At 35.0% G+C, this 26,126-nt stretch overlaps 7 protein-coding genes across 7 annotated transcripts in view; 5 read left to right on the top strand and 2 right to left on the bottom strand.

Moving 5' to 3' along the window:
• LOC129791558 (trifunctional purine biosynthetic protein adenosine-3) overlaps positions 1 to 26,126 on the top strand; it is a 1,078,967-nt gene that overhangs the window by 836,713 nt on the left and 216,128 nt on the right. The gene's annotated exons all lie outside the window — the stretch shown is intronic.
• The window catches only part of LOC129791559 (potassium/sodium hyperpolarization-activated cyclic nucleotide-gated channel 3), a 1,048,222-nt gene that overhangs the window by 695,609 nt on the left and 326,487 nt on the right, over positions 1 to 26,126 (top strand). The window lies entirely within an intron of this gene.
• On the top strand, positions 26 to 4,427 carry LOC129791568 (enhanced level of genomic instability 1). The gene is made up of 3 exons (XM_055829787.1): positions 26 to 190; positions 257 to 3,035; positions 4,182 to 4,427. The coding sequence occupies exons 2-3, from the start codon at positions 262 to 264 to the stop codon at positions 4,375 to 4,377; spliced, it is 2,970 nt and encodes a 989-aa protein (XP_055685762.1). The 5' UTR covers positions 26 to 190; positions 257 to 261; the 3' UTR covers positions 4,378 to 4,427.
• On the top strand, positions 5,268 to 5,838 carry LOC129791643 (cytochrome b5). Its single transcript, XM_055829897.1, has 2 exons — positions 5,268 to 5,491; positions 5,583 to 5,838. Exons 1-2 carry the CDS (start codon positions 5,378 to 5,380, stop codon positions 5,808 to 5,810), a joined length of 342 nt encoding a protein of 113 aa, XP_055685872.1. The 5' UTR covers positions 5,268 to 5,377; the 3' UTR covers positions 5,811 to 5,838.
• LOC129791574 (uncharacterized) lies at positions 5,996 to 12,286 on the top strand. The gene is made up of 3 exons (XM_055829795.1): positions 5,996 to 6,171; positions 7,142 to 7,830; positions 8,434 to 12,286. The coding sequence occupies exons 1-3, from the start codon at positions 6,119 to 6,121 to the stop codon at positions 10,155 to 10,157; spliced, it is 2,466 nt and encodes an 821-aa protein (XP_055685770.1). The 5' UTR covers positions 5,996 to 6,118; the 3' UTR covers positions 10,158 to 12,286.
• On the bottom strand, positions 12,510 to 13,954 carry LOC129791602 (leucine-rich repeat transmembrane protein FLRT3-like). Its single transcript, XM_055829832.1, has 2 exons — positions 13,832 to 13,954; positions 12,510 to 13,646 (listed from the first exon to the last, which is right to left on the bottom strand). The coding sequence occupies exons 1-2, from the start codon at positions 13,888 to 13,890 to the stop codon at positions 12,524 to 12,526; spliced, it is 1,182 nt and encodes a 393-aa protein (XP_055685807.1). The 5' UTR covers positions 13,891 to 13,954; the 3' UTR covers positions 12,510 to 12,523.
• LOC129791578 (nose resistant to fluoxetine protein 6-like) lies at positions 15,861 to 23,403 on the bottom strand. Its single transcript, XM_055829800.1, has 11 exons — positions 22,852 to 23,403; positions 22,511 to 22,749; positions 20,771 to 20,964; positions 20,441 to 20,665; positions 20,201 to 20,356; positions 18,571 to 18,783; positions 18,193 to 18,423; positions 17,202 to 17,331; positions 16,644 to 16,818; positions 16,421 to 16,563; positions 15,861 to 16,333 (listed from the first exon to the last, which is right to left on the bottom strand). The coding sequence occupies exons 1-11, from the start codon at positions 23,030 to 23,032 to the stop codon at positions 16,220 to 16,222; spliced, it is 2,001 nt and encodes a 666-aa protein (XP_055685775.1). The 5' UTR covers positions 23,033 to 23,403; the 3' UTR covers positions 15,861 to 16,219.

Consider the following 26,126-nt stretch of genomic DNA (forward strand, 5'->3'; position numbering starts at 1 on the left):
CGGAAAGTTTTTTTTTACGTGTCAAAAGTGTCAAAATCTCTACAGGGACGCCCGCCAAAACATTTATTTTCCTCTTTGAGTGTTTTTTAGTGCTTTAAATGCCTTAATTTTGTGCAAAAATATTCCAAGAAGTCCCCTGGACGTCCAGAAAGATGATTCTCTGATATTAATTAAAATAATCACCCAAAAGGTAAAAGCATCCGTTAATGAACTGAAAACATAACCTCAAATTTGTGTTTTTATTTTCATCTCGTAGAGAAAATGAATGGAATTCGGCAGTATTTTGCCACCGTGCCCAAGGAAGAGGCCTCCCGGGTGGTAGACATTGATGAGGATGAGCCACAAGAGATTCAGCCGGATGTACAGGATCGGAAGAAAAGTCAGAAAATTGTCAGCAACATGGAGTCTGTCATTAAATCCGTGAGAAAGAAGAAGTTGAGAAAGAAGCGCCCCAAAGGCAGTGTATCCGGTGATGGGGACATCTCTGCTATATCTAATATTCTCAGCTCCAGCCTCAATTTGATTTCACCAAAGAAAACCCCGAGAAAACGGCGGGAAACTTCTCCGGATGTACTCAAAGGGAATTCTCCGGAAACAGAGGAATTGCCAATATCGCTGGATCAGGAAGTTGAAGATCAGGAAAACATTGTGAATGGTGATAATGGGCAGAAGAAGAATGTTTTTGAGGTGATGATGCAGGCTAGGGGGAAGATAAGTCTCACTTCGACGCCAAATGTTGGGATTCCGGAGAAGAAGAGGCGCTTCCCTGAGGAGTTTGCTCTTGAGGAATCCACGAAGAAGGTCAAAAGGGCAAAGAGGAGCCTCGAAGAGCTCAATGAGGATTCCAAATTGGAGGAAAAACGAAAGAAACCCCCAAAATTGATGAAAAAGAAGAAATTGTTTGAACTGGATGTTGAGACTGTGGAATTCCCGAGGAAAAATAAATCCCAAGAAGTTGATCACAATGGAACATTTGAGAGTGAAAGGGAAGATAAAATTGTGCCTGAGAAGAAGGAGAAACTTCCAACGGGTGAGAAATCACGGAAGGTGAAGAAGAAAAGGAAGAAGATCGTGGAAGTGGAGGCTGTTGTTGTGTTCTCGTCCGAACCAGAAGGTGCCGAAGGTGTTCAGGAGCAGAGATCAAGTGCCAGAGTCAGGAGGAAAAAGAAACGAGCAATTGAGAGAGATTCTTCCCCGGAAATTGTCCCAAATGGGAAGATTTTGAGTTCCCGGAAACATTCGCAGATTGTAAATATGGAAGAGGAAGTTACGGAGGTTGATTCCCCACAGAGACGCCCACAGAGATCGTGTCGACAGAAGGTCATCTCGTACAGTGTTGACATGACATTCCTGAACAGTAGTCCAGAACAGCCAAAATCAGCGAAGAAATCCACGAGAGAGAAGAAAAATGACGTAGTTGTCGTTGATGGCGCATCCCCCAGAAGATCCGTGAAGCTTGCACCGATCTTTGTGAAACCTGTAAAGCTTGAAATTGATCCGGAAGCCCTGAGGGCAAAGCAGGAGTTCCTCATGTCGGGAATTCCGGAGAAAATGCGCCAAACAATCGAGAGGCAGAAGGCAATTGAGGAGGATTTTGAACTGGAACTATTTCCACTCATTTCTCACATTACTCAACTTGAGGGTCGCGCACTTAGTAGGGAAGTGACCTGGAGAGCTAAAAAGATCCCTCTTCCATTGAATGATGAGTATCTTATCGATGAAACTGCGCAGCAACACCCACAATTACGCAGAGTTTGCTTAATTGATGGCAATTCCAGGAAAACCGAACTGATAAAGCCAATTCCCGGGAATTACTTGACTCAAATGCAACAGTTGGCAATTCTCAGGGATTTAAAGAGAAGCTGCGAAGGTTTTTCCAGCAAGAAAGCTTTTGGGTTCTTCCGGAAGAGATTTGAAAGCTTCCGAGAAGCCGCCCTTCCGGTTGCAAAGCCCAAGAAAACGTCGAGATTGCTGAATTCAAGCGTGGAGATCATTGAGGATGTGAAGGATCAAGCGGTGCTCTTTACGGATAAATATCGTCCTGAAAGCTGTGATGAGTTTTTCATCAATAATTCCCCTGCTGTGCAACTAAAGGACTTCCTGGAGTCCTTCCAGGTCGACTCATCTCGCCTCAATGGCACATTTGAGAGCTTCACAGGCACTGATTCCAGCAGTTGCTTCTCCAACTCCTGCTGTGTCGTTCTCTCAGGACCATGCGGGAGTGGAAAGAGTGCCTCAGTGGCCGCTGTGGCAGCTCAGCTGAACTTCAATGTGTTGGAAGTGAATGCCGGGATTCGAAGGACGGGGAAGCGTCTTCTGCAGGAACTCCAGGAAGCCACTCAATCACACAAAGTAGCCAGAGGGACGCAAGATAATCCCTCGCAGAAGTTCTCCCTGATTCTCATTGAGGACGCAGAGATTGCCTTTGAACAGGATGATGGCTTTATTGGGGCTATTAATCAAATTGTAGCTGATTCCAAGCGGCCAGTGATCCTGACAACAACAGAACCAAATTGTTCCCATCTCGCTCGTTTTATGGCCATGAATGTCATCCATTTCGCACCGCCGCATCCGGAAGATGTGTCCAAGTGGTTCACCCTGATGGTCCTGGCCGAAGGGATTCACATCAATGAGGCAGATGTGCGGGATCTCTACGCGTTTTGTGGGCACGATGTGCGGAAGACGATGATGGAATTGGAATTTTTTACACGTTCCGGTGGGGATGCAGCTGAAGCAGCTCAGGGGGCAAAGTACGTGCATGTAGAGCTCAATAAGTCTGTAAAGGCAGCTGGGCTCCGGAGTGCCTCCTACGATACCTTGTGGAGTAATACAGGACAGTGGTTGGAGGAAGTTGGCAAAGGGGGAAAAGTGGAGGATTTTGCGGAGTTTTATGATGTTATTTCGACGTGTGAAGTGCTAAGTTGTCGTTTGGAGGAGGATGAGGTCACCCAGTGCCTCCTGGAGGGAGCTGTGGGGAAAAGAGGGATTCCACTTGATTCTTACAACCCCTTCATCAGGCCGCGAGATGTTCAAAGGTAAATTGATTATCTTTAACAGTTAAAAAAATATATGGTTATTCTGAGAAAACTAATCTTGAAAGAAGATAAGGATGCTGTCTTATCAAACAAGGTCACGAGTTCAGTCTCATGGTTCAAATCTGATTTCTAAGAATTTTTTGGATTGATTTATTGATCGTTTTAAATTCCTAACAATTAACCAGTAAAATAATTTTTACTTAGAAAAATCTTTATCTCAATTTGAAATTTATTTGGTATTGGCCGTACATATTGGCAGTTATCAGACAGAATCCACCGAATTATTAAGTCTATTTATCAACTTTGTTCCACTAATAAAAATCAGGATTTACAGGTGATAATTTTTGTAATATTTGAAAAGATCTTTCACAAAGTCTTAAGCTTTGTTTGTTTTGTAATTTTGTTCAGGGAAGAGTGATTAAAAACAGCGTGTTCTCTCTTTCTCTAATTCACATTGAAGTTAGAAGGTTTCAGAGCTTGAAGTTGTAGTATTATAAGGTCCTTAAGTGTAAAAGAAACTTCTATTTTACTTTATTTTCTCTTTTTAATATTTTTTTCTTAAATCATTTTTTTTTGTGAGAAAATACTAAAGAACATTTAGAACTTTTCTGGTTAAATCCTAGAACTCTTTATAAATTCTTCCTAGATTCTGAAAATCCTATTTTAACCAATTATGGGAAGAAATTACAAGCGCTTCTAGGACTTAGCCTGAAAAGTTCTAGATGTCTTTAGTTTTTTTTTTATTAAAGAAATAATAAATGTAACAATGAGAGAAAAAAACTTTAATAAAAAACTGTTTAAGAATAATTTTTTGAGTAAATATTTTAGAAAAAAAAAAATATTTTGTAAATTTTCTTTGTTCTTCGAAGGTAATTTGTAGAAATTTTAATCAGTATACATCGGTGTAGTACTTGACAAAGAATATAACAATAAATCAATTAAGTAGAAAAGGATAATGTTTGTCTTTCTTAAAATATCTCAAGTATATCTATATATGTACATTGTTCTTTAAATACTTGATTAATCATTTCGGAGAAATTTGCTCATTTATTATCACAGAAAATTCCTACGTAGAAATTTTTTTTAGAGATAAACTTCTAATGTTTTTAATGTTCGTCAATTTTCATTTCTTTCTTCTCCCATTAGATCCTCCCTGAGTTCAGGTGCCAGCAGTCGGGTAGCGCATCTGGATTACGAACCAATTCTACGGGGTATCTGCAGGAGTGAACAGGAAAAGGCATCCCGGGAGAGGAAGTCTTCGAGATTTTATCACTATCTCCGACAAATTGTTAGTGATGCTTCCAATGAAGTGTTTGAAAGGCATTGTAATATTTTTTCTTGAAACTCTTTGTGGTTTTTGTAAATAAATAAATAAATTAATTAAACAAGAAACATACTTTGTTGTTATTAATGCTTTGAGGTAATTCTTGGAAGGATTTTAGTCCAACTGCGCAAATGTCTGACAGCAATAAATTCATTGAACTTTATCTCTAAAAATAAAATATGATTAATAAAGGTGTCACTTAGGGGAGATGGCTGTAATCTGACTTTGCAGTTTTATGTTATTCTTTCATTTTTTTCTATAAAAAATATAGTTCCTCCGCAGAAATAATTCATAGAATATTGAGAAAAATATGGGAATTATTCTGGGGTAAAAAAAATTACAATTTTTGAGATTAGATTTTCAAGACAATTTTCTTAACGGAATAGAAAGTTCCTTAAAAGCTCATTCATTCCTCTTCTAAAACAATAATTCTTTCGAGAAAAACAAACATTATTTTTTCCAAGAACTATTACATTTTTAGGGAATAAACTTGATTTTTTTTTATTAAAAAAAATTGGTATTGGAAGAAAAATTGTCAAAGCCCGATTTAGATAATTTTTCTCTAATTCAAATATTTAAACAGGTAGGTACGTTAAATAAATAACACACGATACCTACCCATTTATCGACATATGTTCGTTTCTCAGAAATTCAACGTGTGTTGTTGGTAAAATAAGTACTCCAAACCACACCAAACGCATAAAATCATTCATTTTTTATTTTCGCGATCTCTCAAACTACATTTTGGCACGCTTAAGTTTTTAATCAATAATGTTCCTGATATCAATAATCTTCGTATGACAATTATCACGTAAAGTTGTATCTCTATACTATTTTTTAAAATCACTTTTGAGACGCCTTGTCTCGACTTTGAAACAATAAAAAGAGGAAGATAGATAAGCAATTTCGTGCGTTGAGGAACGAAAAGATTTTTGATTAATGCTCAGATTTGAGCACTCCTCCACTTCTCTATAAAATAATTGATCATTTTGCACTGTCTTCAGTAAATTTAGCTGCAATGTCTCACCGATTTACAAAGGAGGAGGTATCTCAAAGAGATGGGAAAAATGGTCGAGAATGTTGGTTGATAATTAAAGACTCAGTGTACAATGTGACGGGATATTTAAAAGAAGTATTTTCTATGAAATTTAAGTTTTTATTTTATTTAATTATTTTTCAACAATATTAAATTTGTAAAAAAAATCCTTTGATCATTTTTCCAGCATCCAGGTGGAGATGATTTGATCCTTGAATGGGGTGGCAAGGATGGAACGAGAGCTTTCAATGATTTCGGACACTCAAGTGATGCTGTGAAGGATTTAAAGAAGTTTAAAATTGGAGAATTAGCCGAAGAGCCCAAACCGACCGCCAAACAATCTAGTCAATCAATCAGTAAAGAAAATGATGTGAAGAAAAAGAAATCTTATTCATGCCTGTTGCTTTGTAGATAATATATTTTAGTGGAAATAAATTTAATTCAAAAAATCTGAGAGCTTTTTGTTGGAAAGAAAATAAAGTTTACATCGTTCACAGGCAGATATTAGTATTTGCGATGAAAAACTTTTATCTAATCACCTATTTGCCTTATCACATATGTATTTATGTTTTTTTTATAAATACACCCATGAAGTCATCAGCTACATTCAGTCTTATCAAGTGGTTATGAACGAACAGTTTGGTGTCCGTTTGTCTGCTAGAATTTATTCAAAAATTAAATTCTTAATTTTTTTCTTTAAAAAACAGTGTAAATGAACAAAATATGGTTAAAGGATATCAAAGGATATGCAGCTGTTTACTAATTTTCATCTTTTCGTAAGCTTTTTTTTATCACTATTTTTAGTAGAAAATTCTTTGAAAAATTTGATTTTTACTCTAAATCAGTTTAATGACGTGGAAAGATTCAGTTTGTACGATTTGTAGCTGCTTCAGAAAACGTTTTAATTTTTTTTTTATAAATCTCAAAATTCCCTGAATATGACTAAAATTCATTAAGTATAAGAATGTTTTTTGAATGAATAATATTCTGTTGAATTATGTTGCACAATTCTGGTTAAATGATAGGGGAAGGTAGGGCTGAGTGCCTCACTTAGAAAGATTAGAAAAAAAAATAAAAATATTTTGGCGCTACGTCCCATATAGGAACAGGGCCGGCCACCCTATATGATGTTGTTGTTCTCCTTGCGGAGAAGTAGTGGGCGGCCTTGCTAGATACTACCACGTGTGGGCCATTTTACGGATAGGAGTGTATCAATCTCCTGATCCAACCGATCAACGTGATCTAATTGCACGTTGGCGGATGGGGCGCGTTGCCGGGTTCTGTATTCGAACCGGCGACCTTTGGATGCGCACTCAAGCGCTCTATCCACTGCACCCCAGGCCCACAGAAAGATTAGAAATCTATATTAATTCTCTGAAAAAAAGGGGCTTTTCGTGTTATGTAATTTATTGCTGGAAAACTTATCTAAACGTATTAAGTCTAAAACAAATTTAGAATTGGAACATTTTTCCTGATAAAATAATTTAAAAAAATCAATGTTTTACTGATAAAACTTCCTCTCTAAAGGATAAAAATTAGCACTAGTCAACGATTTTATAACAGTCAAACTAACCATAATTTTTTCTAGATCCTGCGTTACAAAATTTATTAATTACAATCCCAATTTTCCATTAATAAAGCAACATTATCTTTAACGGAAATTGATTTAAAATTTAACGCAAAAGTTCATGTAAAGCTTCTATTCATTAATACATTTCCTTTACATACCTACATGTTTATCTACAGATTATGCGCTACTGCTAGTGAGGCTGATACGTCTAAGGGGGGTGACCTAGACATATCGGAAATTCCCGTGGAAAGATTTGCATTGGATCTATCAAATAGGAATAGACGAGAGCTCGATAGGCACATTCTGAGAAATGCTTCTGCAATTGTCCATAAATTAATCTTGAATGGAAATACGGAATATACTTTCCCTGAGAATGACGTTGCCCTCGATGATCCACATTTGCAGACATTTCACTGCATCAAATGCAACATTTCTCAGATTTTCAAGGAAAACTTCTCCAAGTTGCCCCATTTGAGGGAAGTTGTAATTCAGGACAATCCACTTTGGACCATACATGAGGATGCATTTAAGGAAAATAAATTTCTTCATCGTCTTGATTTGCGGCGGAATAAATTAAAGTCTTTCAATGCGGAGGGAGTGCTTAACCACATGCCCAGCCTTATGTTTATTCATTTGTGCCACAATGATTTCAATTTTAACGTGAAGCGTCCTTTTATTCGCACGCGCTACATGGTTAGATTTGATTGCATTGGATGCAATATTGAGATCATTTCACCGGAGGCTCTATCACGCATAGGGATGCTGTATCATATCAATTTGAGCCACAACAGAATTAGACGATTCAATCTCACTATTCCAGGTCTGATGTCTTTGGATCTCTCGCACAATCCTTTAAATTTAACTGGTTAGTATAAATTTAACAAATTTCTTCTTTACTGAATGATTTTAAATTTAATTTGAGGGATATTCAACCCGAATATTTCAACCCGGCGTCCCCACTGGGATTTTATTCATGAAATTTTAACTTTCAAATTATTACCAGGCGGCTCCATCTCCATTTTTTGCATTTAGGAAAAGTTATTTGACTCGGCGTCTCCATTGTCTTTTTTTCGTTTGCTATATATTAAGATGGAGACTTCTATATAATCGATATAATCTCTCAAAATCACTTTCTTTTAAAACTTTAATAGAGCTTTTTATAGTTTTTAACGGATTTTCTGACTACCAAGCGTCTCCATGATTAATATCTTAACATTCTGTGAATGTTAAGAAGAAATCAAATATTGATTTAAAAGTATTTGCTAATAAATTGATCGATAGTCTATATATAGTCTTGTACACGTCTTGAATATTATTTTTATCAAATAAGCTCTTAAATATAAGATCTTATAAGTATATTTGCTTACTTTCTTAACAGTCGTTTTTTCATTTCTTATCTCATGCAATTAGATAAAGAGGTGTGGTTTAAAAAAAATCTCATGCAATTTTTTTTTTAAATCTGAAAAAGGTACTGAACTGAATCAGCCCGATTTGGAGAGTTTCAACTGCAACAACTGCTCTAGAAGCAGCGTCATTACTGATGGAATATTCGCCAAATGCAAATCACTTTTAACGGTGGAAATGCGTCATTGTGCATTGGAAGAGATAGATGATCATGCTTTCAAGAATAATCATTTTCTAACTCGTCTAGATGTTGATTGGAATAAATTGAAGCGAATTCCACGAAAGGTAATCCAGATGAGTTCAATTGAGCACCTCTGCTTCGACTACAATCCCATTGAGGGAACATCTGAAGATTGGAAGCTCATGACGGTGTACTTTGCAAGAGCATTGGGTGCTGAGTGTGCTGTACAGAAGAATGCATCCCTTATGATGCAACTTATGCAAACCGTTCAACCCGATAGGGTACACCTAATACGTTTACATACATTCCAGGATAGAATTGTGGATCTTAGCGATCGCAATATAACATTCGTTTTTCCGGATTATTTTCAAACACACCACGACAACTTCAGTGTTCTCGTGATGGATGGCAACAGTCTATTCAACTTCCAACCCCGAGTACCATTCACATTTTATGAACAATTGGAAGAGTTTCAGTGCAACGGATGCGGCATTGATGCAATTTATGAGGAAACTTTCAGTTACACACCACACATGAGGCGTCTGGAATTGAAAAACAATAAAATCACGCATATCGCTTTGGCAGTCTTCCATCACAACGTTGCACTGCAGACACTCACCCTCAATGGGAATCCCCTAGATTTACTCTATGGGGCTGCATCATTGAGCTTCCGGAATTTGGATGTGGTACTTCCTTACGATTTACCCCATCGCAAAAGTCAACTAAAGATTGTTCCAAGTTTGAGAAATTTAACGTGCACCGACTGCAACATTTTCATTTTACACGAAAACACCTTCAAGCACGTCCCAAAACTTGAAATTTTCAATATAGAAGGACACAAATTGGCTGCTTTTGGCAAAGAATTAAATCTTTCGGCATCAATTGATGAATTGAATTTATTGGGAAATCTCGAGGAATTTCCATTTCATCTTTTTAACTCATCAATTCTACCCAAAAAGCTCTGCATTAACTACACACTGATTAATGCAACGGAAATTGCTATGTGGGGCAAAATGGAGGCGGAAAATTTCATAAAGCTCCTGGAAGGTAAAACATGTCCTGATTATATTAAAGTTGATAAAGAAAAGGAAGATATTGTAAAAGAAATAAAAAATCAATTGAAAATCGAACAGCGCAAAATTGAAGAAAAGCGCAAAATTGAGGAACAGCGCAAAAATGAAGAAAAGCTCAAAATCGAAGAACAGCGCAAAATTGAGGAACAGCGCAAAATCGAAGAACAGCGCAAAATTGAAGAAAAATGCAAACAAATTCAAAAGAGTTCAACAACTCCTACAACACCAGAAGAAAATTCGACAAGAAGATTAAATGAAGATAGGGAAGAAGTGGAGATTTTACACGGAAAATCAGATGAATCTTCTAATTTTCCAACGAAAAAAAATCAAAAACTTTTAACAATGAATCAGAATATCGATGGTACATTACCTAATGCACCTTTAGATGCTGATGATGAAGAAAATAATTTCAGTTATAACGTTCAGCATTCTTCTATGATGTCAAGAAATAATGGAAACAAGAGGTTTTCCTCCAAAAGCTTCACAATAATTTGTATTTCATTTATTTTTTCAATAATTTTTTCCATATTTTAATTCAAAGGGTTAAAATCTTTAATATTTGCAATTTAATATCAGATATCACAATTTTAGAAACTTCTTGCTTTAGCTACTTTCAGAACTGAATTAGTTTTTTTTTATGAAAAAACTTCACCTCAGATCTAATGAGTGTTACAGGAGAAAAACTGCAGGGAAAGAAGAAACCAAAAAAAATTATTCTGACTGAGACTGTTTTTTTGTTTAATCTTAAGTATCAAACCAAAATTTAATTAATTGAGGTACATATATCGTATAAAAAGTACCTAAATAAAACAAATCTAATAATAATAATTGAGGTATAAAGGGAATAAATGAAGAAAATATTAAGATTGAATGAATATCTATATCAGAGCGTAGCTAAGGAGGTTGTTTGAATGTTTAAACCTTTTTTTTTAAGTTAAGGAAGAAGTTAGGATTTTCTATTATTTGAGACTGAAGAGAAGCCAGAGTAAAGGCTTTTTTCAAAGTCAAAAGAAATTATTTTCAAGCATCAAAACTTACATTTAATTAGGAGAAAAAAAGGAAATATTAAACATTTTAAATATAAAGAAAACGACACACATTTTAAAGAAACGTCTGGACCGTGGTAATATGTTAAGTTTTGGAAAATAAGCAGCATAAATTATGTCAAATTCTTAAAAAAGAAACGTGAAACGTTAAAAGTTAACATAGAAAAATGACAAATTTTTGTAAAAAAAAAAGTTGAGTAATTTATTAATCAATATTGAAGGTCCTCAAAAAAGATCTAAAGACAACTTTTTGATTAACATAATATAAATGGGAGCAATTTTGGACAAAATAAAAGACAAAATATTTTGAAAATACAAAATATTTTGACATTAAATGTAATTTTGCACAAAATATTTCTCTAAAACTTTTGTCAATCTCTCCACAAAAGAAATTTTTGCAATTTTAGGTACAATAAAAGGTGAAATATTTTGAAAAACTGAAAAATTTTGACGTTTAATGCAATTTTAGACAAAAGACAAAGATTTTTTGTGTCAATCTTTTGACAATCTTGTGAGAACGTCTCCGCAAAAGATTTTTATAGGAGAATTGTAATTTTGCACAAAATAATTTTTACATTACACAAGAAATATTTTGAGTTTTACAAGCATCTCGTCGAGGTGCTTTTATAAAATCAAAATCTTTTGTCAAACTGGTGTTTACGCGTTGCATTTTTTAGAGTTTTCTATCATGTTTCTCGAAATAGCAATGGATAATAATGCAATTTCGGTTAATTGTGAAGCTTTGTGCAAATGGAATTTGTGGAATGATATGTTTAGCCAATTTAGCTGTGTCCATTTTCCCTTTTCGCGGTGTTGGGCAAAAATGTTATGGAGAATTTCTGTGTCTCCGGCAAAAATTTGGGAGACCGCTGACAAATTCTAACCCTATATAATCAGGATTTTGGGTCAGAGATCCCTTCTCTATGTTCCCGATGCGAATTTTTATGTGCAAAAACGAAATATGTTAGGGCTAATTAATTCAATAAATATGAGTCAATCAATTCATGTAAAACAATCATATCAGAGTGACTCATTAACATTTTCTTGGTGTTATGAAAATCGAACTGATGAGCTAAAAGCCAGATGGTTTTTTGGTCTTCCCAACATCCTTGGGGTACCTAATAGACTACACCATGCTTGACTTGAATTTCCCTAAAAATTGATTCAGTTCAGATTGTTCAATTGCCCCAAACGTAAACATAACCTAATAGGAATGTTATCTTCTTCTTATTTTTTCCATCTGTAAACTCTCCACTCGAAAGAAAAACACGTCACAAAAGGCGATAAAATATATCAAAAGTCTCCCAAAAGATATTTTATTCAAAATTGCTCTTCATAAAATGTCTTTTGTAGACTTCACAAAAGACAAAATATATTTTATTTTGTCCAAAATTGCTCCCTAAATAATGGAAAATAATAATTAAATTAAAATTGTATAGCGCATCTATATACTAGGCACTGATCTCAACCACCAATAAATTCAATGCAGTTTATTTAAAGAAGAGTATTTCTTGAAGTGAATGAATTGTTTTTTTTTGACTTTTTTTTTATATTTTTCTGCTTTTACATATATTTAGCACAAAAAAAGAATAAAAATAAATAGATTTTTTGTACTTATGTTACTTTTTGAAAATTTTCTCATTGTGTTTTCTATTAGCGATTTGGGTGAATTTTTAATTAATCTCTAATCATCTCTTCTCCATCCTGAAATCTTTGATGAATTTTCTGTATGACTTTATGAACCTATAATCCCAAAAAGAATATCAACAGTTGATGAAAGAAATAAATCAGATCGAAAGCATCGTAATAAAGTAACAGTAATTTTAAATACAAAGGTTAATTAGTTTTTACAATTTAATTTATTTTATAAATATCGCTTGGATTGAGCACAGTCGTTGAATAATCAAATTCTTTGGAACTTGCGCGGACAATCCTTGCCAAGTAGAGGCTTATGAAGGCAAATATGAGTCCCTCCAGGATGATACAAACAAGCAAATAGGTAGCAATCAGGGCGTCCAGAAGTGTTGGATTCACAGAAGCTGCCTGAATTTCCAACGGACTTTCGGTCGACTTTGTTGTGCTTGGAGGAGTTGTTAAATATTTGACCGTATTACTCAGGAAGATTGTTTCATTTTTATTACAATTTTCACCCCTTAATTCGCGTTTCTGATACAATTCGATGAATACTGGAAAATCTTCAGTCCATTCAATTGGATTCCCATCGAGGCAGACTTCTTCAAGTTCAGCAGACTCCTCAATGGGTTCGAGCGGGACATTGGTTAAATTGTTAAATTCCAAATTGAGCTGCTGCAAATGTGGTGTAGCAGTGAAAGTTAAATCAGGGACATGATGTATGAAATTCCATTGCAGATTGAGTACCCGAAGCTGTGGTACTTGGGTAAATGTCTTCTTGTATATTACAGCAACTCCACAGGCGCTGCACGTGAAAACCTCCAAAGTTTTGCTAATTAGAAAGGGTTTCGCCTCGGGAAAGTTGTACAAGCTGTTATTGTCGAAGAAGAGGGATTTCAGATTCAGATTTTCAACCAACTTTTCCGGTAATTCAACAAATTCATTGCCTTGGAGTGATAGGTCCACAAGTTCAGTGTTTCTCGTAAAAGCATCAGCCTCTATGCTATTCATGCCATTTTCTTTGAGCGACAGCGTCTGTAGTTTTGGTAACTCGCTGAATGTATTGCTTCGAATTTCTGTTATGTTGCATTTGTCACAGCTGAATATTTTCACTGTTGAACTTTCTAGCCCCGTACTATTTTTCTTAAAATGAAATCCAAAATTGTTATTTAAGTTTAGAACACTCAGTCTAGCAAAATCTATGAACACTGTTGTATCTTCAATCGTTATCACAAGATTATCGCTGAAGTCTAAAATAGTTATGTTCTTTTTATCAAGATTTTCCTCCTTTAGGAAACTTTCCAGCCTTGTAATATTTCTTCCAGGATAACTTTGACCATTTGCACTGTGGAATAAAAATTAAGGGGACCTTAACTACCTGTACATAATTTTATTTATATACATATATTTTCTTAGAAGAAAAAAATACGGCACTTTTCGAGGAATTTTCACGATGAACTTTTAAGTTATTATTTGAGAATAAACCTCACGGCATAGGTAATAAATAGAATACATATTTATTCAACTTACTCATAGAGGAAATAACTCCACAAACAACTGAGAATTAAAATAAACCCCACACCTTTCATCAGGACTCCTTCTCTAAATACTGAAGCGACTGAAGCACAAAATATACTGCCAACATCAATGGATAAATTGTTCTTCCGCACCTTTAATCAAGCTTTATCGCAAAAATGATAAGATATCGCATAGAGTTCGCGCAACTTTACACACATCTATATAGTTTCTGATAAGCCGTATCTTCTCTTGAATTTCTTGAAAAAGATTGCGGTGAAATCATTTCAATGGAAATCCTACAACGGCATGGAAACTTGGTAACGATGGAAACGTGCTAAAGAGTGCATCTTCTTCAAAGAATCTCTGCAAACTATTTTAAGTTTTTTTCTTCGCCGCTAAAATCCTCCACAATCTTGATATTTGTGAAAATCTTCCTTTCCACAATTTCTGTGCACCTCTCATAAGGATTTATTTAGTTTCACACTCGATGAGATATATATAGGAAAGTTTGTGTATGTGGAAAATGATTAAATTGAAAATTTCAATATTTGTGTGTTCACTCTGGCATAAATATAATCCTTGTGAGATTTTCAAATATGATTCGACAATCTCATATTGATCCAACATTGCACAAGTCATGAGTTTTCTTTTGAGAATAAAAACAAAAGTGGAAAAGAATGAATTTTCGTGACTGTACTCAGCTCTTATACTGGAGTTTAGTTTGTCAATGAATCAGTGGCGTAGTTAAGAAGAGTTTTCTTTGCGATTTGTGTACCCATAAAAGTCAGGTAGTTTGAGTTTTTTCTAGGGGACAGAAAAGCTTATTTCCAGACTAAGAATAAAGCGAAAAAGGAACTTAAAAAAATATTTCGAACGTTTAAAAGACGTCAAACTTTAGAAAAAAAAACGTCAAATGTCAAAATAAACATAAAACAATTTGAAAAGCTATAAAGCAACATAAAACTTTGTTAAAAGACACGTTAAAAATTTGAAAAGTGACATCAAACGTTAGAATAAATATCAAACGTCATACAGGAATTTTATACGTTAGAAAAAATAGCATTAAATCTTAAACTGCATAAAATATTGACAAAAGATGCTTACTTAACGGCTATGAGTTTTTTTTTAAATTGTGATAATTTAAGCGTTCTTTTATCAATTTTTAATATCCATTAATTAAAAAAATGAACAGAAAAACACCTCCTAGAAAAGATTTCTGATGATTACGCCCCCGCAAGATTTTTCTTTAACAAATTGTTTGATAGCGAAAACAAAAATCTTCTGTGATTAAATTAATTTTAAAATTAATTAGCATTCCATTAAAATAATTTTAAATAAGGACTGTTTTAAATAGTCTAAAATTAAAAAAATATACATAATTCCCAACATAACTGAAAGACAATTTTTTATATGAAAAATGGGGAAAAAGTGTCATCGGTAGAAAATAAATCTAATATACAATGTCTCTTGAAATCTTGAATAGTGAGAGCCATAAAATCCAGATCAATGTGGCAGCTATGGAGAAATTCTGTATGATTTCATTTATGTTTTATGTCAACATCCATTTGCTTCTTTTTCTCAGCGCTATGGTCGTTATATGGTTTAGTTTTTCATTGGTTTGAAAATATGTGTACTGGCAATATGTATACTTTACATCGTAAAAAATACAGGAGAATGCACTTGCAAAATTCATTGTAGGGAAAAAATATATTAAGTGTAGGTACCTATATGCAAGAAAAGAGTTGAATATGTAGAAAAGAGATTTTGCTGTGAAAATTAAATTATTAGTTTTTAATTGATTTTTAAACTTACCAAGTCCTGGTTCGCTGAAAAAAAAATATAAAGCTTTAATGAGTTTTTTTTTAAAGTTCTCTGTCTAAGCTTTAAGATTTTTTTTTTACAAGAACTTACGATGGTAGTTTCATTTCATGAATATGTTTTTCAAAATTGAAAATTCTGTCTCATAGTAAAAAAATGAAAATTAACAAAAGAAAAATCAATCATTTACCTAAATAACTTTCTATTTAAATTTGTTCATCTAGAAATATTTAATTATATTTCTCAACCTTGTGTTCTCAACTCTGATGCATTTCTTCTGGCATGAGAGTTGGAGGAATTGGTGGAATTGCTGGTACAATGTGCAACCCAGTGGAACAAAATTGCAATGTGACGTCAATTAATGCATCGTTTTCTTTCACACTGAACCATGACAAAAATTCTTAAGAGCTAAAAAGGGGGTAATTTGCAAAGGAATTTAAATTAACGTTGGGGATGTTAGATGTGTCTCTTCCTCCATGAAAATTCGTCACGTATACAAAGAGATTTTCCTTACGATGGTGGTCCCCATTTTCACAAATGTTAAAAAGGGAACGGTGTGATGGTGCACCTCCTGTGCAGAGCTCATTTCCTTTCAATGAATGTCCGGACTAGCATTGTGTAGGGATTCTCGAAGAGGAGCATAAATACGAATGCTGCTGCAAAAACAGCTGTCCCAACCCCCATGACGGTAGTTGTCTGTCGGTGTTGGTTGGGGAAGATAGAGAGATTTAGTAATTGGGTTCTGGGAAAGAATTCTCACGTTATCCCGCCCATGTATCTCACCAATTGCGCGAAATCTAGCAAAAGTGGTCCCTCAGTCGACAGCATGGTGAAAAGGATGAAGATGGGATTCAGTAAATATGCCGAATAGGACATTCTGCTGAATTTCAGGAGGCACTTTGCACTGAGGATTCTCGTGGCAATACCTACAACGGAGGGTGTGTGTGGGGGAGGATTGAATTTTGGCTTCGAAAATTGGTGTGCAACCAACGGTGAAATCACTTACCACCGTGCCCTGTGGTGCAGGCGACGATAATCCATGAGATTCCCATCGCCCAGGCGGTTTTCCCGAAGCCACAGTACCACATTGACGCAGCAGCTGGCAAGTTGTTAACCATTCGCCCAAAAATAAGGAGAATCATTGTGCAGGTGGTCAAGAGCCAAAAGCCACGAATGATGGACTGGAAGAGAGAAAGAGCAGGGCAAAACACCCACACACACGTTAGCCAATTTCGCAATCTTCCTCGCCAAAAAGAGATTTCCCGAAAGAACTATATAGGTACCCCGGAAAAGTAGGAAATAATCCACGAGAAAAAAAATTTGCAAAGCTTATGAACTCAGGAAAATAATGCAATGAATTTTGTATTGTGAAGCTGTGGCCAAACCACTCTGGCTTTCATAAAAATTTCAATGGGGGTACAAATGACAAAAGGGCGGAAAATTACAGCGTAAGAGTATTTTTCCCTGGAGCTATATACAACACCCTCTAGCCACCCCCTTCCCCACTCCATCATCAAACTGGAGCAGTATGTTAAATTCTAATCAGCGGAAGTGAGAGCTTTACCCTTTTGAGGTAGAGCTTTCGGTTGAACGTGCTCAAAAACCACCCTGCGAGGACACCGCAGAAGTAAACAGGAATTCTAGACCACACTGGTGTGTACAGGAAATCGATGCTGTTGAATTCCACGTCGTACCTGCAAATGGGAAAAGCAACGATGGGAATTAGTATACGGAGAGAGAGAGGGGAAATTTTTCTCTATAGACGATGTTGGGATTTCGCGCGTCCAACGTATTGTTATTTGACTTTTTATCGCTGTTTATTCTTCCGCATTATTTGTTTGCTTTCCTGCAAATTGAAATAAAATTCCCTAATTGGGAAAATTGATGGTGGCCGCAGACAGAGCACAACATTTCCCTATTTCGCACCGTTCTTTTTTGAAGAGGAAGCTTTCGCGACTAATCCGATCATATTTATCTCCTGAATTTATTGATTAATCTTTCTATGCTGGGATTTATGCTTTCCCAGAAAATTATGATCAAGCTTCTAGCATAATATTTAAGTAATTTTCCCGTGGGTGGATTCTGATGGGAAACAATATTTTTCTACAGGTTTTTTCATTGAGTTTTTCTTTTTGGAATCCTTTGTCTTTCTTCAGGAGTTTGTGGAAAATCGTAAGGAAAAGCTACATTTTATATATGGATCTATCCACTACATAGATATTCTGCTTTAAGAAATGCCTAATCTTACAAAGGCATTTATAAGAAATGTTGGAATTCACCTCAAGAATAATTTGAGAGAGAATATTGATCATATTGTTTTGAATTAAATTCAAGAATAAACCGCTGAATTAATTTACATAAATAGATAAATTTAATTATAAAAAAAAATATATATATATATAGATAACACCGACTATAATGTTATTAATATTATGATTCGATAGAACAAACAAATTAGCATATTGAGCGCATTTTATGCTAAAACGAGACACAATAATTTATGTATTATGGGCTAAAAGGGTTTTGTGTGATAACAATTAGAGGGCAAAACTTACATAAAATCAAACCCGATGGCATATCCGAGGTATGTGTTGAAGAATGTGGCCGCGAGGAAGATGACAATGAATATGGCGGTGGCTAATCTCTGCCAGCGGCTCCAGATGATGAGGCAGAGTGTTGTGATTGCAAAACACTGCAGATCCACGCTCAAATACCAGCTCCACGTGAGGCAAAGCTCGGAGAACGGGAAGAAGTTGTTAATGAAGAGTACATTGCGCCACCAGTATCTTCATATGAAATTCAATGTCAAAAATCGCAGAATTAATTTGGATAAAATTAAGATAAAACGCATGCAATTTAAATTAAATAAATTTAAATGAAAAATGTGTGTGTGTGCGAATATTTTGGTGCGGTTGGGTAAAATGTAAACAAACTTGGTGCAATTCTCTTCGATATTCTCAAGCAGCTGAAATTGAGATTTATCCTCCAGGTAAAGTCCAATGATAATGGAGAAGAGGATGATTGTGTAGTACGGTGGTGCTATCCTTAGGATGCGATTGCAGACACTCTTGATGAAATCAACAACGCCATCCTTCTTTGGTTTCCTCATGTGTGACTCAAAATACAGGTAAGATAGGAGAAAGCCGCTGTAATAAAATAAAATTTGTTTTTTTTTTAAATTTAATTTCTATGATGGAGCATAGAAAATAATGTTAAAAAGATTTTTTTTTTTTAGATCAAAAGGAATAATTTTTGAAGCTTTTGAAAATTTTCAAAATTATCTATCTTCACCTGGTTTCATTATGATATGAGATTATCTATAAATTATGGAAACATCTTTAAGAAAAATTGATCCAAAAAGCCTAAAGAAACCCTCAAAAATATTTTCGCGTCATTCCACCCACTTGCGTTTTGAAGTCAGACTTCGCGTAATTTAAAAAAAAAATCCTGAACATATCTGGATTAAAAATCATTGCATTGAGAGCTGCAATTAGCATTAATTTAATTAGGTAGTAAAAAATAATTGATTTAGATGAATATAAATTTAGCTTTATCAGAGAAAGCTTAACCGTATTTTAATTAAATTAGAACGAGCGTTAGCCCATAAATGATTATAAAATTTTTAATTATAAAAATCACTTTGATCGATTTTGATAAAAGCATAAATTCAAATGTGATATATAACAGCAAAATAGCTTCTCTATTGTAACATAGAATAGTTCATAATATTTATTTATTATTCCGCGACTGTGGCAAATATTTTCCCATTTCTATGCACAATGAGGGGGTGAATAGCGTGGATTTTGTTTGGTGTGCAAATTATTAAAATATGCCGTGTATTTGTCCGAAAAATGAATATACATAAATATATATATTTTGGAATATTCCAGGAGGGAAAATTGCAAATATTCAAAATTCATCTCCCGCATTGCATTTTGCAGTCAATTCCCGAGTCGATATCAATGCGATTTTTCACACTCACATGCACATTACATCAGTCCCCACTCACCGGGTGGAAAATATAATGTTTATGGCCCAGGAAGCAAATGAATTGAAAGTGGGTGTTAAGATTTACATATTCAGGACCATTTTTAGTTATAACCCGTATATTATATTGGGAGGACGGTGCTATATTGGCATTTTATGTTTTGATCGACCATTTTTATTGCATTTTTTTCACTTTGATTTTGCGAAATAAATAAAGTGAATACATTTTCAGCATGATTGATTTTACAATTGATGGGCGACAATGCGGGAGAAATATGTATAAACATAGCCCAGGTATGCTGCGAAAATTGGGTCATATATTGATTGAATTAAATTATGTATTGCACGAGAGCTTTTAATGAAAAGGGAAATTATGAAAAGTTGATTCTTTCCGGGCGAAAAGAGCATAAAAAAAGGATGATTTGCTCAAAAATTAAAATTAAAAATTGTATAGGAAAGCTTTACATTTCACATCAGAATCTAACCGCTAAAATTTACTAATTTTAATCATTTTCAATCCACAAAATTCATTAAAGAATTTCAGAAAATTTTAAAGAGAAATTCAAAACTATTCACCTGATAACGAGATATGTGTCGACTCCTGAAACAGCAGCATTGAATGGTTGCATAAACCATTCCTTCATGTACGTGAGGACACGCTGGAAATTCTTCGTGCTTGCCAGGGCATAGAAGAAAATGTGTCCCGTGATTATCCAGAACATTGTGAGAGCTCTGTGGGGGTGATAAATCAGAGTGGGGGTGTTGTTGAGAATGTATGCCACCGCGTTGGGCTATAAATCAATTATGAAACTTTACCTGAGCCCATGAATCACGGGTACGGCGGACTTTCTGAGATCATGGTTAAATACAATGACCGTATTGTGGTGCAGGGAGAAGCATTTGATGAATTTCTCAAAGACATTGAGTCTCTTCGTGGTGTCTTTGTTAATTTGGCAATCATCTCGGTTATGTATGATGTCCATCAACAGGTTGTACGTCGAGCAGGCAACACTCAAGCACACCATAATTGCCAAGAGGACCCTTTAGGTGGAGGGGGGGATGGTATATAGCACAAGGTATTGGTTGAAGGGTTAAAGAGTGTCTCTACTCATTCATTTTTTTCTTGCACCTTCAATGCACACTTACATTGCTGCTATAACGAGAGGATTCTGGTAGAAGGTATCCCGTAGCTGGAGACTCTTACTACGTAGCACGGTGGTGTTTTTGCCGAGCAAATTCCGTCCGGGAAAATTTGCATCAGCCATCAATTGATTCACGAGACTCTCTGTGTCATTATTGCTACAATTTGTCGGCAAACACAGCCCAATGTGGAGGACAGACTGCAAAATAGCAAAATATGTGAGTTTGTTGGAATAAAATGCATATTTATCTTCCCGTCAAAAGGACCTCGCACTCATTTTTGCATATATTGACGTGCACACCCCGTGAAAAAAAAAGAACCATCCCTGTGTGTGATTTTGTGATTAATTGGGGATGAATTTTTTCTCTCCCAAAAACTCACTCAAATGTATCAAACATTTAAAAAGTTTAACGTATAGTTACGTATATAGTTGTGGGGTAAATAAATAAAATGAATGAAAGTAATATTGGTTATATAATTAAAGCTTCAATTAAATTGAAACATTAATTGGGCGAATGGTTGATGGCAAACCTGCCAATATCTTGGTTAAATCGACAGAAACGAGCTCAATAAACTTTCTGTTTGCATTCTTGAAAGAAGAATGTTTATTTCGAGTCATATTGCTCCGGCGGTGGTAAGGTCATGGTGATTACCTTGAAAACCGCACATAAAATACAAGAAGGATGTGAGCTTTTTTGTGCTTTTGCACTACCGACTATACTATGTACCCAGAGTGTGCTCGTGACAAAATGGGAATTTGTGTATGCAATTCTATTCTATGAACAAGAGTCAGAATAGAAAAAAAATATCAGAAAAATTGTGTACAATGAAATATACTTGGTATGGGTGTGTTCAAAAAGCTTACTCGTTTAACTTTCTTTGGAGCTTTTTTTTTTTATCAAAAGTATTACCTTTTTTGTAGAATTAATTCTTTAATTTTCTTTAATCAAAATTTGGATTATTTTAATAGATCTTTTCAAATTGAGCTTATTGATATCTCAGGAATTAATCATGATATTTAGGTTGGTTTTGGTAGGTTTAATTATCTGTAAGACCCTTAGAATTATTGTGGGGAAAATGTTGCAATTTTTGTTTTCCTTATGAAGTTTTATTAATTATTTTATATTTAATTTTCAATTTGAATTTTCTATTAACTGCTAGAGTCAAGGTTAGAGTAGCTGGATTCTGATATGAAATGAAGCCTTCCTAGACGAGTTTTCTACAATTTCTCCTACAAGTATCTTCTCATTTTTTTGTGAATATTAGTGTATCTTAAATTCCTAAATAAAGACGGGAAAATTCTGCATAGGAAAACCCTCAGATGAAACGCTCAAAATCGCATAGAACAGACTATGATTCATGCTAAAATCCAGCCACAGAAATTATTTAACTTAAACTGTATTAAAGTAGAATAGAAATTTAGAACATTTGTGGAATTCTTTTAAAAGCTCTAAAATTAATCAAACTGTGAAGGAAAATTGAAAAATAAATATAATTTTAATATAATTTAAATGTTCAGCCTTTCAATTTACTTATGAAAGTTCAGTTCAAAATGTTCTTTCGTTTTTTCCCCCAATTTCGTTTTCAACAACTTTTTGAGGGTAACACCAACAGATTTTTCTTTTCCCATAAATCGTCTGTTCATTTTTTTTTACGTTTGGGTTGGGGGTAAACTTTTTGAACGCACTTCCCGTCTATATGTCCAAATATGTGGAATAGTAGCGGAAATAGGATGCATTTAATACCAGATCCAGTATTTGCATGTCCAACTGAAGGCGGGAAGAGTGTCGCACGTAAACGACGCGATATATCACAGGAATTGGTGCCGCAATGTCTGTCAAGTGGGGCACGTTGTTGCGCGAAAATCTGGTGGACAGTGCCACGGGGTAGGGGCGCGCTAGGCGGGCGCATGAGGACTTCGAGCCGAGCCAGAAGTTGTTGCCCCACACAAATCCCGACTCAATACGCCCCGATGCATCCAACACTGCAGGCAGATAAAATGTGGAAACATTTCAATTTGGGATTAATACTTTGGGGGTACGCATACGCGCAGCTCTTAATCTCCAAAACTGCAATACACATTTACATTTCATAGCCCAAACGTCCTGCATCCGCAGGGCATCCGCCACAATCTTCAGATCACCATCACACCACTCAGACACGGGGGCTGTGGTGTAATTTAGTGCGAGGATATTTTCTAGGAGGCTCGATGTACGCTGTGCCCGTGCCAGGGTGAACAACAGTGCCAGCATGAGGAGAACTTTCATTTTTTTGTGCTTTTTTCTCTCTTTTTTTGATTTTATGTGAACACACGCGATGGCGAATCACGAGGAAGTGAAATACGGCAAGAAATGATCAATTAAATGCGACAATTCGATGGCACCGAGGGCTATTGTCCACTTTGTCACTTTTGGCATCACTGAACCATCACATTTCCTCTCTTACACGGCACAACCAAACATAATACTATATAGGTATATAATACGAGAAAAATTCACCGCCCAAGAGGCAAACTTCCACAGAACAATCACAAAAGAATTTTTCCCACACAAAAGTTCAAGCTCCAATCAAACAGAAAACTTTAAAGAATATTGCAATCAATATATACGAGAAACTTAAGGAAAAACTTCCAACCACATTGGTCACGAGCTCACTACTGAATGATTGGTAATTTTTTGGGAAATTAAGAGTGATGGCTTGGTGTTGTTATGGTCTCCCCACCCCACGCACCTCATAATGCTGCGGTATGTATTTAGTGGTGCACACATAGTTTATTTTTTGTGTTTTCATCCAAATTTATGCAATTCCCCGCCAAATCGTGGTCAAAGACAAATTTCATTATGCATTAAGACCAAAGTTAATGCTTTCGTGTCTTGTGCAATTTTTTCGTCGCTTTGAGAACACCACGCTGTCTCGCTTTATTTTGTTTATTTTTTGCACATCTCCGCGCCGGAAGCTCTGTAAGCTCTCTGTGAAGAAGCCTTCGATAAGTTTTTTTTTCTGAAAATTAAGATTTTTTGGAAAAAAAAATCCTTTTATAAAGAAATGATTCTTTCAGGAATTAAAATTCCTTCGAAGGAGTTTATTCGTTTCTATACTGAAAATTTTCATTTGAGGTAATAATCAGGTTGGTAGTTATAATTCATGAAGTATTTTCGTTGGTGTTTTGTCGAAGATTTTCAACGCGGTATTTTTTATGCTTTATGCATTTAAGAAAATAAGAACACGATTAGTGACGTCATTCTTTAGATTTTTAGGTAAAATTTTGTCAATTTTACCCAGCTGATCCTACTGGAAAATCCTTTAAGACCTTAGAGAATTAATTTAAATTTTTTTTGATTCTTATTATTTGCTCGAATGAAGGAATTTTCCAATACTAAAACGGATAAACTTTTTTTGTGTTCAATATGTGAAAATCATTTTTGTGTTTTCTAACTGAATTCAACAAAAACTGTTTAACCGTTTGAAATGAAAAATGACGAAACTGAATTGAAAACTTTCAGATTTTCTTTGAAGCTTTCTTTTAAAGTATTTCAGTGCAATTTGGACGTAGAAAACGATTTTTTCTTCTTCCTTATGCTTCGGTAACTTAACACTTTCTGCGATTTGTCAAATTTGTTTTATCTTCTTTAATCACATACTTCACTAGTGCAACATTTGCAGCCAGTATAATATTATTGGATCTTTCTTTTATTTTTCATAAGACTTAAACCTCTATTTTATTATTTTCTGAATTTTGTTTTGTGAATTATTCTATTGATTTTTATAGGGTCAATTTGACGATTTTATTTGATAATTTTCCTTGATTGTTAATTCAAAGGAAGCTTGAAGAAACTTTTATTCTAAATACATAATGCTTTTTAAAAAAAATACAGGAAGGATGCATTAAATTTAATAGGATTTTTAGAAATTACAGCTTTCATAAAAATATTTATTGCAACATTTCCCCCCAAAAAGCAATGACTTTCAAAGTCACGTCAACGAAGAATCATTTCTGAACTTTTTGTATTATTCTAATAAGAGAAATCTTCACACTTGAAGCCGCGACTTGAAGCAATATTGATTAATTCTCTTTTTGAATACTTTGCAAATTAATAATATTGTGTGATTTTTTTTTCATAGATTAGGATAATGAGCTAATATTTTAAACGTTCACTTAGATATTTGAATTTAAATATTGACACATATTTGACACACGAAGGTCATTCGAAGGCAATACGAAAAGCAATTACGGGGCACTTTTGAATTTGTAATTTATAAATTTTGAAGCGCGTCTTTCGCAAAAATCTCCCCATACCTAATTGCGAAAGTATATCCAAACGACGAGATGATTTGCAGAAAAGTTACAGCTCCACAGAGAGGAGAGCAATCAATGTGATTGCTTAATAGAAGGCAAAATGTGAGATATAGGTATAGGAGGCATATTCCAAGAAGTTGAGATATAATTTATATATAAAATCCACTTTGGGGCACACGCAGCTCTGACTTATTGACGAGGAAGAAAGGTCTGTGGCATTGGAGATGAGATGAACTTGAGGAAAAGTTGACGGGCAGAGGCAATGTGTGCGAGATGGCACTCAAAAGCATAAAAATGCGAACCTGCCGATTGGAGCTAAAATTTAAATGCAAACACGGGAAGTTCTTCACGGTGAATTGGATTGCCATTGTCGCATTTGGTTTTGCATATTTGGTCAACGCATATTCAAATCATGAATATGGAGAAGCGTCTACCTGGTGGACCATTCAATTTCTCTTGGGTACCTCCTCCATCATCCAATACCTCATCGTATTGATTGGCATCGATCGTGAAATTGTCGAGAGAGCTTTTTGCTCCCAAGATGACCTTAGAAATATTTTATTTTTATGTAAAGTCTTACTTCATATGGATCTCGTTTTTTTCCTCATTAATCTCTTTTTTTTTGTATCTCCACTTTTCTTTTTCAAATGGGAGTTTCTAAAGATTTTTGTTGCAATAAAATTGCTCTTTTTTTTCAAAGCCACACATTTGCCAACCCGTCCCCATTGCGCGCCCTTTCGTCAGAAGTTCAATTCATCTCGGTGCTTTGGAGCTTTTATGTATTTAATTTTTTTTCACGCCGCGCACGAGACAGGGCAAAAAACTCAGCATGAATGTTTGGCCCCCTGACACACAAATCATAATAACTTTCATTTTCATCAAAAGTCTTTCATATTGTGCATCAATGGAGAAAAAAGAGATGCTGTGAGCGCAAGATGCGAGAAAAAAAAAGAGACTTCGCAATTCGTTCGAATTGGATTTATTTTTGGGTAAAAGTATGTGTGTGATACCTGACCTTGGTCAACAGAGTGTGTACAGAAATGTGAATTTCACAATTTCTTCAC

This window comes from Lutzomyia longipalpis, chromosome 3 (genome assembly GCF_024334085.1).
Source record: "Lutzomyia longipalpis isolate SR_M1_2022 chromosome 3, ASM2433408v1".
NCBI lineage: Eukaryota > Metazoa > Arthropoda > Insecta > Diptera > Psychodidae > Lutzomyia > Lutzomyia longipalpis.

Coding starts and splice junctions, on each gene's coding strand:
- LOC129791643 (XM_055829897.1), top strand. CDS start 5,378: ATGTCTCACCGATTTACAAAGGAGGAGGTATCTCAAAGAGATGGGAAA. Junction 5,492..5,582: donor TGACGGGATATTTAAAAGAA/GTATTTTCTATG, acceptor TCATTTTTCCAG/CATCCAGGTGGAGATGATTT.
- LOC129791602 (XM_055829832.1), bottom strand. CDS start 13,890: ATGAAAGGTGTGGGGTTTATTTTAATTCTCAGTTGTTTGTGGAGTTAT. Junction 13,647..13,831: donor TGGAGTTATTTCCTCTATGA/GTAAGTTGAATA, acceptor TTTATTCCACAG/TGCAAATGGTCAAAGTTATC.
- LOC129791568 (XM_055829787.1), top strand. CDS start 262: ATGAATGGAATTCGGCAGTATTTTGCCACCGTGCCCAAGGAAGAGGCC. Junction 3,036..4,181: donor AGGCCGCGAGATGTTCAAAG/GTAAATTGATTA, acceptor TTCTCCCATTAG/ATCCTCCCTGAGTTCAGGTG.
- LOC129791574 (XM_055829795.1), top strand. CDS start 6,119: ATGGTTAAAGGATATCAAAGGATATGCAGCTGTTTACTAATTTTCATC. Junction 6,172..7,141: donor TTACTAATTTTCATCTTTTC/GTAAGCTTTTTT, acceptor GTTTATCTACAG/ATTATGCGCTACTGCTAGTG. Junction 7,831..8,433: donor CAATCCTTTAAATTTAACTG/GTTAGTATAAAT, acceptor AATCTGAAAAAG/GTACTGAACTGAATCAGCCC.
- LOC129791578 (XM_055829800.1), bottom strand. CDS start 23,032: ATGAAAGTTCTCCTCATGCTGGCACTGTTGTTCACCCTGGCACGGGCA. Junction 22,750..22,851: donor GGACGTTTGGGCTATGAAAT/GTAAATGTGTAT, acceptor ATCTGCCTGCAG/TGTTGGATGCATCGGGGCGT. Junction 20,965..22,510: donor ACATGCAAATACTGGATCTG/GTATTAAATGCA, acceptor GCTATTTTGCAG/TCTGTCCTCCACATTGGGCT.